At 40.4% G+C, this 12252-nt stretch overlaps 1 protein-coding gene across 1 annotated transcript in view; it reads right to left on the reverse strand.

Annotated features, from left to right (window-relative positions):
• The window catches only part of LOC126455936 (putative inorganic phosphate cotransporter), a 49244-nt gene extending 40883 nt beyond the window's left edge, over nt 1–8361 (reverse strand). The window contains exons 1-2 of the mRNA XM_050091698.1: nt 8305–8361; nt 1471–1701 (exon numbers count right to left, since the gene is read on the reverse strand). Of these exons, the coding sequence (XP_049947655.1) occupies nt 1471–1701; nt 8305–8361 (288 nt within the window). The remainder of the gene's footprint in view (nt 1–1470; nt 1702–8304) is intronic.
• Between the last annotated feature and the right edge of the window lie 3891 nt (nt 8362–12252).

The raw sequence follows: 12252 nt of genomic DNA on the forward strand, positions 1-12252 counted from the left end.
CCGTCTTCCGCTCACGCCACAACATCGTGCAGCCCGCCTCCAGTGGTGTCGCGACAGGCGTGAATGGAGGGACGAATGGAGACGTGTCGTCTTCAGCGATGAGAGTCGCTTCTGCCTTGGTGCCAATGATGGTCGTATGCGTGTTTGGCGCCGTGCAGGTGAGCGCCACAATCAGGACTGCATACGACCGAGGCACACAGGGCCAACACCCGGCATCATGGTGTGGGGAGCGATCTCCTACACTGGCCGTACACCACTGGTGATCGTCGAGGGGACACTGAATAGTGCACGGTACATCCAAACCGTCATCGAACCCATCGTTCTATCATTCCTAGACCGGCAAGGGAACTTGCTGTTCCAACAGGACAATGAACGTCCGCATGTATCCCGTGCCACCCAATGTGCTCTAGAAGGTGTAAGTCAACTACCCTGGCCAGCAAGATCTCCGGATCTGTCCCCCATTGAGCATGTTTGGGACTGGATGAAGCGTCGTCTCACGCGGTCTGCACGTCCAGCACGAACGCTGGTCCAACTGAGGCGGCAGGTGGAAATAGCATGGCAAGCCGTTCCACAGGACTACATACAGCGTCTCTACGATCGTCTCCATGGGAGAATAGCAGCCTGCATTGCTGCGAAAGGTGGATATACACTGTACTAGTGCCGACATTGTGCATGCTCTGTTGCCTGTGTCTATGTGCCTGTGGTTCTGTCAGTGTGATCATGTGATGTATCTGACCCCAGGAATGTGTCAATAAAGTTTCCCCTTCCTGGGACAATGAATTCACGGTGTTCTTATTTCAATTTCCAGGAGTGTATATGCACAAACCAATTGGTTCTACTGAGAAATTCACCAATGGAGTAAAAGGAGTTGGCCACCAATAAATCCTTTCGGCTTCTCTTAAACTGAATTTCATTGCTTAGTAAGCTTTTTATGGCTCCTGGCAAATTATTGAAAATGTGTGTTCCTGAATAATGCACACTCTTTTGTACAATACTAAGTGACTTTAAATCCTTGTGAAGATTATTCTTATTTCTAGTATTGATTCCATGAATTGAGCTGTTAGTTTATATATATTTTTAATGACAAATTTTATTAAGGAATAAATATATAGGGATGCAGTATGAAAAAAAGGTTCTGCATCGTGTATATTTATTGCCTATATTGATACTGGTATGGTGCAGGCATACTATAAGTGCCACACACGCTCCATGTCCAGTCTTACAGCATGAAATGTGTCTGTACATGTACATCATGTGTCACAAAGCTGCTAAGATACGTCTTGGTCCACAACTTGGCGTTGTGCCTCATATTGTTTCACGGATCTCTTAACATGTTGACATGTGTGAGAGCCAGTTTCGCTGCAAAAAGTGAAGCTGTGAAGTGTGTTAATGTAGTTACTCTGTGTGCTGAAAGCGGGACAAGTACTACACGAATAATGTCTTGGCGGTAGGGATGTCACAGCTACGTACCTGAGAGAGACCCGTAGCTACTCTGAATGCACAGACGAGCACCACGCCGCCAGTATCTGCAGCCACCTCTGTGAGCATGGTGAAGATACCGGAGAGGATGAGCGAGGCCGACAACAAGTTCTTCGAATTGAACCTGTCCGCCGCCCACCCGGCAGGCGCCAGCGTCACCACATAGCCCCAGAAGAAGGCGCTCAGGATGGTGCTCGTCTCAGATTGGCTCCAGCCGTAGTCCTTTGGGTAAAATAAACAAAGCCATTCACAAGTCTTTGATCGTTGAGTATTCTACCTACATGTGATAAATGGATGATGAATGGTTTTATGGTGTTGACTTACTAGATGTTACGGGATAATCGTCAGCGTACCTTCAGGCTGAGAGGGTAAACAAGACGAGCCAGACAGTATTAAAGACTATACACCAATGACGAAACAGCTATGGAACCATTAAGATCTCTTTAATTTATTTTAGTTGAATGTGTAAAAGGGACCCAATCTGTGATCAAGTATCAGGAGGTACAGAAGCAGGTACTTATTGTAATATTGAGAGAAGCACTTCTGGACAGCTGATACAACCAAGCCCTTGTTTAAGAACTAAGGTAGTCTACAAGCATCTTTTCCTAACACAGTTTTCTCAGAATCGCCTGATTTAATTCGACTGTACTCTATTATCAACGTTCTATTTAACATATTTTCGAAAAATTCTCCATTTGGTTCAAGTGGTCGTCCAAGTAGCAGTGCGTTAATGCAAGAGTAACTTGACATGCGTCTTGACCTGAAACAACTGTCTAAGTTCCCTCACAGCAGTATTCCCACTGTTCTTTCAGAGAGGTCGGGAAACCTCCCAGTGAGCTGCATTTGGTAGTAGGCGTTTGGACAAACCGCAACTAGACGCTACACGTTCCATCTGTCAACTATTTTATTTCACACATTTATCGGCGAACTATATTTCACTTTCAGATAGAATTTCATAATCGATTATCGAAAACTGAATCAAGGTCGACTTCGACGTGTACCAACAGATTCTTCGACTCTTATTTAAGTTGACATCACGTAAATTTCATTTTTTATACGTAACACAGGTATATAACAGCAGCAAAATATTGTTGAGTGCTTTCTGATTCCGTAGATACCATACAATCTCTCAGAAATTGTGTTTCAGGATACCTGTAAAACAAAAAACATATTCATAATGTTGTGATCAGTTAAACTCATCACACCATGTTCTGTTTAGCATGAACTGAGAATCTGTAACAACTACAGATCAAAACAGGATAACAGCATAATAGGAATTTACTCATTTGGCTACTTGCAGAACTTTTTTCCTTACGTTTTTACATAGTCTGTACCACAGCAATAAATTTACTAGAAGAATTGGGGTTTCCATTTGCGCTGTACTAATATTATTTGTTCACAACTAGTTTCATTCTCCTAGTCCATTCTACAGTGATTTTATGGTTCTGTATAAAACGGAGTATACCCACATAAAAAAAATTTCTACCTTGAAGATAAACGTTGACAGTGTATATTGTATCACAGACACAGTCCCTTTGACTGTTCAGAGATGGCACTAAACCCGCCCGAAGATGTAAACAACCATGCGTGAGCAGTGCCTATTAGACGGAGGGGTCCGATAGCCGATCAGTTCCAGTCATTCCACCAGGATGAAGGTACACGGCTCGTGTTGTCTGTACTTCAGCCATGCCTAGACGGTCAATACTGCGGTTCGATCGCGTCGGCATAGTTACTTTGAGCCTGGAAGGGCTCTCAACGAGGGAAATATCCAGGCATCCCTAAGTGAACATAAACGATGTTGTTCGGACATGGAGGAGATACAGAGACACAGGAGCTGTTGATGTTGCTGCGGCCGCCAAAGAGCTACTACCACAGTAGATAACCTCTACCTACGGATTATGGGTCGGAGGAACCCTGGCAGCAATGCCACCATGTTGAATAATGCTTTTCGTGCAGCCAAAGGTCGTCGTGTTACGATTCAAACTGTGCGCAACACAGGCTGCATGATGCGCAACTTCACTCCTGACGTCCATGACGAGCTCCAACTATGCCACCACGACACCATGCAGCGCGATACAGATGGGCCCAACAACACGCCGAATCCACCGCTCAGGATTGGCATCATGTTCTCTTCACCGATGAGTGTCGCATATACCTTCAACCAGACAATCGTCGGAGATGTATTTGGAGGCAACCCGGTCAGGCTTAACGCCTTAGAGACACTGTCCAGCGAATGCAGCAATGTGACGGTTCCCTGCTTGGTCATGGTGGCATTATATGGGGCCGACGTACGCCGCTGGTGGTCATGGAAGGCGTCGTAACGACTATACGATAATTGAATGCCATCCTCCGACCGATAGTGCCACCATATCGGCAGCATATTGGCGAGGCATTCGTCTTCGTGGACGTGCACATCACCCCCCCCCCCCCCGCCCCCCCGCCCCATCGTGCACATCTTGTGAATGACTTCCTTCAGGATAACGACAACGCTCGACTAGAGTGACCAGCGTGTGCTCCAGACATGAAAACTATCGAACGTGCGTGGGATAGATTGAAAAGGGCTATTTACGTACGACGTGACCCACCAACCACTCTGAGGGATCTACGCCGAATCGCCGATGAGGAGTGGGATAATCTGGACCAACGGTGCCTTGATGAACTTTAGGATAGTATGCCACGACGAATACAGGCATGCATTAATGCAAGAGGACGTGCTACTGGGTATTAGAGGTTCTGCTGTGTACAGCGGTCTGGACCACTACCTCTGAAGGTCTCGCTGTATAGTGGTACAACATGAAATGTGTAGTTTTTATGAACAATAAAGTGTGTGGAAATAATGTTTATGTTGATCTCTATTCCAGTTTTCTGTACAGTTTCCGGAACTCTCGGAACCAAGGTGACGCAAAACTTTTTTGATGTGTGTATTATATTACCTCTATACATGGAAATATAATGATGTGACTGTAACGTAATTTAAATATATTTATCTGCAGTAGAAAACTACGCCTTACAAATGAAATGAGAGCGTCTTTGATTTTTTTCTGTTTGTTTTGGTCCTCAAATTCTGTCTTTTTGGCTTGACAACTTGACATTTACAAAGGTATTATACTGATCAAATAGTAACGTTAAGCATGGAACATCTGGAACACTGAATTCAAATACGAAGATGGGTGTATATGATAAAAGTTAAAAACATGGTAAGAAATTAAGTGGTATGAAAAATGACAAAAATAAAATAAGAACAAATATTAAAGTGTATGGTGAGATGAGATCATATTTTAAATTTCATTTTATTGTATAGGCAATCTGTGATTGTTGATTAGCAAAATGAGGCTAAAGTTACCCAGGAATTTTTTGTTCTGAAGTTCTGTTTGCTCATTAAGAAGTGTATCAGGTTGACATTTAAATGACTGCAAATTTACATTTCTTCGAAGATATTCATTTGCTTCCCGTTCTTATCATAATGTTAAATCTGGAGCTTCTCACTAATATTTTAAATATATGTTTGTTGCTTCACAGATGTAGTTTAAAGGCACATGTACTGTCATCATTACATTTTAGGTGCTCTTTGAAACATATTCAAAAGTTTCTACCAATTTGTCCAAAGCATACCCTGTCACAATCATCACATGAAATTTTGTGCATCTAAATGGGTCTGTAGTACTGGTTGTATGTCTTACATTACTAATATTGTTTTCAGTGTGGGGGCTAACTTTGATATTTGCAGTTTTAAAAGTTTTGGTTATTTCATTTGAAGTGATTCTTTAAAATGGCAGAACAACAAACTTGTTTTTTTTTTTTTTTTGTTTAGCTTCCTCCATTTCTACAATAATTTCATTTCCTTTTGATTTTTGCTTAAATTTTTCTGTCTATACTTTTTTTGTCTGTGCTCTGAAGTAATGTACTTCATACAAATTTTCTAGTATTGCTAATTCTTTGTTCAGCTTACCTATTTCAAGTTGAAAATTTATCTCCATGTCACTGAGGGTAAATATGTCTTCTATGGGTTTCTGTGTGGCATGATCAGTTATAGATTAGTGTGTATGTAATCGCTGATTTTAAAAAAGTTCCAAATTTGCACAATGAATTTTCTTTTTTTTACTGTGACACGTAGGAAGCCAATACAGTTATTTGCATTCCTTTATCTCTTTATCTGTGAAGAGATTATTGTAAGTTTAAGGACTTTCTTCATTTGTGCATTAATTTTGTAGGGTCATCTTTTAATTTATATCATTCTTTATGAATAACTCATGAATTTTATTCAGATATTCATCTTTTTATATTATTACCAATGTGTTGCCTTTATGCCTAATGCACCATGTTTATTTAATTTCTTGTTAATATGTCACTGTGTTTTATTTGCTTTGAAACGAGATTGTAGAAATAATTTTGCTTTTGCATACAGTGGGGAGCTGTGTCATATCTAGCGGTATTTTTGTATTAACTATGAAATTTTTAATCATGCTACTTTGTAGTTTTGAAAGTAGATGGAATTTTAGTGCTTTATTCAGGAGATCCAGCTCTGCTTCTGTAAATTGAAACTCTCGATGTGTTGGAAAAATGTTAAGTTATTGATGCTGCTTGTTCACATTTATAAGTTCCCTTCATTTGGGCATGAATTATAACACTGTGACTTTGTTTATATGTGTTTCCCTAATTCTTTTAGTCATAAGATGTACATACTTGTTAATTAATCTGATTATTAAATTACATTAGAGTGAACGTTTTTCCTAGTTGTAGGTATGCTAGATATAATTTGCGATTGAACTAGAGCTTCCATTTAAATTTAATGTGAATTTCATATTTCATCAGGATAATATCACTGCACTTTTTCACTTTCTAAGCGACTTGTGTTATACGTTTAATAATAACATTCACCAAGCTTGTAATTGCTTTTAACTGTTCATTAAATCTGATGCTTTCAATAATCTTCAACAGTTTAATTTTGATGTGCTGATAAGATTGTATCTTACCCTTATCTTTGTATGATAGTATGAGATACAATTTCTTCACAGCAATGTATTTCTTATAATAAGTTTCGGTTTTCTGCTTTTGCTGCTTGTTCTCAACAGCCTTCTAGGCTGTTTTCAAGTGTCTTTGTGTTTATGTATAAAATAGAATATCTATAGAGAAACAGTCTCAGTTGCAAGTTATTTTTGTTACAAATAACTCATTTTACCTCGTTAAGGCCCTATCAGATTTTATGAAAAGTTATCAAGAGAATTTCATGTCATCAGCTGGAAAGACACTTGGTCAGAACTGATGATGAAGAAACCATTGAAAGATGTTTCTGTCAGACAAGATACACTAGTAAGTCATGAGCACCCCCAAATAAAGCGCAATGTAGAGCCACACATACATCGTATAAACCCAAAAATCAAGGGGACAACATTGGAACTAGATAGTTCCAATGTGATCTCCTTGTACGAGGTTTGTTTACCCAATTTTCAGGTTTATATGATGTACTTTTGGCTCATTTGGTGGTGTTCACGATCTGTAATTAGATATAGTCCCACAGAAGTAGAAATATCTTTTAGTTGATTCACTATCATTTCTGACCACGCATCTTCCCAGCCAGAGATTTGAAATGCTCTTGACAGGTTTTCATAAAATTTGATGAAATCTTAACAAGGTGAAACATATTGTTTGTAAGAAAAATAACTTTCTAACTGAGGCTATTTCTTTACACAATCAAGAAAAACTATTGCTGTACTGTTTTGCCTATCATGGAGTGGAGTAACTTTACAAAACAAATATAATTTCTCAAAATATTAACAAAGGAAGCTGTAGTGCAATATTAAAATTCAATTAAACGATTGTTTTCAAAAATAATATTCATTCAGTTAATGCTAGAGAACAAAAGATAGTGTTTTTCAGAAAGACATCGGCTGAATTAATATTACTAAAATATTATTCACAATATTAAAGTCTCCAAAACAACAGAAGTATTATGGACTCGCAAAATATAGGACTAGTTTTGGAATCAGCACAAAAGAATTCTTTAAGATTATAGATTTCACACATCAATTTCATTCTGCTATAAAGTATATATTTATATTTCGTTTTTGTGATCTCGCATTTCCTAAACTGGTGGGGAGAGGCACATCTATAAATAAATTTTAGTGAGATGGCAAAAGGGAGTTCAGAGGGAAATGATGTTGTGGTAGGTCATGTAGACCTACAATACCCTAGTTTCAGTGTAGGCCATCCAATAATAGGTTTGCAACAATGAGAAAACATGGCCAGTGCCTGTTGTTTTTGTGGAAATCTTTTGTGAGTTGTGTTTATGTAATAAATGTTATGATATGGAGACATTTTATGACTGATTAGTAGTTACATGGCACATAGCACTTAGCACAGGTGAACTCTGAGGCCAGACTCCGGGAAGGACTGCAACCAGTTTATTTAATCATACATTATTAATGAAATCCGTAAGGTGAATATGTGGCAGCGTTGAATGGGGAGCCAGAATTTGTTTTCACTGAACCAACGTATAGAAAACGTAAGAACTTTTGCCAGAGACAAGTCTCAGTAGTCATTTGTTATTAAAAACATACACTGCTACTTTTCAGAAAGATCATAGAGTTGTGTGGGGTCATGGTAAAGGAATGATAAACCAATTGTACTAGAACCTTGCCACATACAGAAGGAGGGCCTTACTGTACCGTCAGTATTTTGAACCATTGAACAAAAATGCTAAACTCAACTTACGTAAGCTTATGAGTAATACGAAAACTACATATCAGTCCTATTTATAGTAATTATAAGTTACATACACTAGTTGATCGTTGTGAGGGCCCAGCAGTTCGGCCACCAGGTACCCACCTTGATGTTAGGGTTGCCAGCGGTGTTGTTGGCCATGACAACGACCGCCATCGACATGTCTGTGCGCAAGCTGAAGACCAGCACATGGGTGACGCATAGCAGCAGTGCTTGAAGGTGCCTCACACCCAACACGGGGAGTGCTAAAACAAAAGCATTTGGGCTATTGTTATCTCTAGTGCGGGCTTGTTTAGAAGGTCGAGGTATGTCCAGATGTCTGCCTGCATTAGCTTCTCCCCAGTCAGGACCCTTTAATTTGTTTGTGAGGTAGCCAGAGTCACTGTTGAGTGTCGAGAGATTTTTATAGAAGATCAGTAAGGTCTTAGTACGCTGTGGCAGGTATGATTAGCTTTCACTCAGTTAATACTAGGCATAAATCAAATTTGCATGTGGAATGCACTTCCTTGATTCTTGTGCAGAAAGGAGTGCAGTATTCTGCTGCATCCATTTTCAAAAAGCTACCACAAGAACTCAAAAATCTTAGCAGTAGCCCAAACTCTTATAAGTCTAAACTGAAGAGTTTCCTCATGGCTCACTCCTTCTATTCTGTCGAGGAGCTCCTGGAAGAGCTAAAAAATTAAGCAAATTCCGGTGTAACATTATTGATATTCTTTATTTAAACTTACGACTTGTCGCCTGAATATGTTTTTTATATTTCATTTTATCTGTTTCTGCTATCGTGTTATAATTTCATGTATTGACTCGTTCCATGACCATGGAGACTTCTCCTTAATTTGGTCCCACGTAACAATAAATAAATAAATAAAATAAAAATTATTTATAAGGCGTGCAAATATCCTCATAGTTGTAGGAGTATGCTCGACAGGGAGCCCATATCGTAATCATGTATTGTGGAACTTGCTTAACTTGGGTCAACAATTCACAAGTGACCGTGCTTGAGAATACGAATACATATTCTGCAGTAGGCACTCCGACGAGGTGTCCCATGATATTCTTAAAGCATTTCATGTTTATATTAGTATGATTATAATTCAGTGCTATGTTCGATCTGAGTCAACTCTGGACAAAATGACAAACGTCTAGCCATTCACAGTTCACGAATTAACTTGGCCAGCTTTCTGCTTTGGAGCATAGATCGTCATCTCTACTTTAGTTCATTTGACATCATTGGTTGAATGGAAGCTATTCCAGACTTCTGCCAATGTTGTGTTCTTCAGCTATCAACATCCATGTAGTTCTTGCGTAACTTTCTAATGCCATCTACTTGTCTTCTAACGGATCGTAGTCTCGTGCTTTTGTTATCTACTGGAATGCAGTGAACAACTTTTTTGGTCCATTTCCATGATTTGCTGGCTCAATAGTTAATTGGCAGACTAGAAATGCAAGCTTTTATCCGTCACTCCTTACTTATTTGGCCTCTGGAAATGATATTTAATGTATTTAATGTGAAAAAAAAACAAGCTGCAGCATGCTTCTGAGTCCGCATTAAACAGTACGTCCTCCCCTATAACTATATAAGTCTGTTCACAGGCCGGAGAAATGCAATTGCCTGTTGCTTTCAATAGCACGATGCTCATAAAAGTGCTGTGATGTTTAAATCCACCCTAGGGCCGACCACAGCTTTTCCATTTCCATATTACATCCGCCTGTTCGGCTGCGTGAACTGTACATCTTAATTTCATTTTTATTACGGTCCTATACGGTCCATTGATCGTGGCCGGGCCAAATATCTCACGAAATAAGCGTCAAACGAAAAAACTACAAGGAACGAAACTTGTCTAGCTTGAAGGGGGAAACCAAATGGTGCTATGGTTGGCACGCTACTTGTTGCTGCCATAGGTGAAATGGATATCAACTGCGTTTTTTATAAATAGGAACCCCCATTTTTAAGACATATTCTTGTAGTACGTAAAGAAATATGAATGTTTTAGTCTGACCACTTTTTTCGCTTTGTGATAGATGGCGCTGTAATAGTCACAAACATATGGCTCACAATTTCAGATGAACAGTTGGTAACAGGTAGGTTTTTAAATTAAAATACAGAATGTAGGTACGTTTGAACATTTTATTTCGGTTGTTCCAATGTGATTATGTAACGTTGCGGTCTTATCATTTCTGAGAACGCATGCTGTTACAGCGTGATTACCTGTAAATACCACATTAATGCAATAAATGCTCAAAATGATGTCCGTCAACCTCAATGCATTTAGCAATACGTGTAACGACATTCCTCTCAACAGCGAGTAGTTCGCCTTCCGTAATGTTCGCACATGCATTGACAATGCGCTGACGCATGTTGTCAGGCGTTGTCGGTGGATCACGATAGCAAATATCCTTCAACTTTCCCCACAGAAAGAAATTCGGGGACGTCAGATCCGGTGAACGTGCGGGCCATGGTATGGTGCTTCGACGACCAATCCACCTGTCACGAAATATGCTACTCAATACCGCTTCAACCGCACGCGAGCTATGTGCCGGACATCCATCATGCTGGATGTACATCGCCATTCTGTCATGCACTGAAACATCTTGGAGTAACATCGGTAGAACATTAAGTAGGAAATCAGCATACATTGCACCATTTAGATTGCCATCGATAAAATGGGGGCCAATTATCCTTCCTCCCATAATGCAGCACCATACATTAACCCACCAAGATCGCAGATGTTCCACTTGACGCAGCCATCATGGATTTTCCGTTGCCAAATAGTGCATTTTATACCGGTTTACGTTACCGCTGTTGGTGAATGACGCTTCGTCGCTAAATACAACGGGTGCAGAAAATCTGTCATCGTCCCGTAATTTTTCTTGTGCCCAGTGGCAGAACTGTACTGGACTTTCAAAGTCGTCGCCATGCAATTCCTGGTGCATAGAAACATGGTACGGGTGCAATCGATGTTGATGTAGCATTCTCAACACCGACGTTTTTGAGATTCCCGATTCTCGCGCAATTTGTCTGCTACTGATGTGCGGATTAGCCGCGACAGCAGCTAAAACACCTACTTGGGCATCATCATTTGTTGCAGGTTTTGGTTCACGTTTCACATGTGGCTTAACACTTCCCGTTTCCTCAAATAACGTAACTATCCGGCGAACGGTCTGGGCACTTGGATGATGTCGTCCAGGATACCAAGCAGCATACATAGCACACGCCCGTTGGGCATTTTGATCACAATAGCCATACATGAACACGATATCGACCTTTTTCGCAATCGGTAAACGGTCCATTTTAACACGGGTAATGTATCTCGAAGCAAATACCGTCCGCACTGGCGGAATGTTACGTGACACCACGTACTTATGCGTTTGTGGCTATTACAGCGCCATCTATCACAAAGCGAAAAAAGTGGCCCAACTAAAACAATCATATTCCTTTACGTACTACACGAATATGTAATAAAAAATGGGGGTTCCTATTTTAAAAAACGCAGTTGATATCCGTTTGACCTATGGCACCCGTGCGGTAGCGTTCTCGCTTCCCACGCCCGGGTTCCCGGGTTCGATTCCCGGCGGGGTCAGGGATTTTCTCTGCCTCGTGATGGCTGGGTGTTGTGTGCTGTCCTTAGGTTAGTTAGGTTTAAGTAGTTCTAAGTTCTAGGGGACTGATGACCATAGATGTTAAGTCCCATAGTGCTCAGAGCCATTTGAACCATTTGAACCTATGGCACCGCCACATAGCGGGCCAAAGTGCCATCTGGTTTTCCCCTTCAAGCTAGACGAGTTTCGTTCTTTGTAGTTTTTTCGTTTGATGCTTATTTCGTGATATATTTGGCCCGGTCATAATCGATGGACCACCCTGACGCCGACAAGAGCAGAGTAGCAGTTACCACGAACCACCTACAGATGGTAACTAGTTCGTTTTCTGAAATATCGTTGGGAACGTGCTACGTTACCCGTGCGTACATACAAAATTCTACAAGTTATAAATATGGCAGGAAGACATCTGATCGCAATAACTTCTATTTACAAACTTCTATTGACAAATTGAAA

This window comes from Schistocerca serialis, chromosome 1 (genome assembly GCF_023864345.2).
Source record: "Schistocerca serialis cubense isolate TAMUIC-IGC-003099 chromosome 1, iqSchSeri2.2, whole genome shotgun sequence".
NCBI classification, from domain to species: domain Eukaryota; kingdom Metazoa; phylum Arthropoda; class Insecta; order Orthoptera; family Acrididae; genus Schistocerca; species Schistocerca serialis.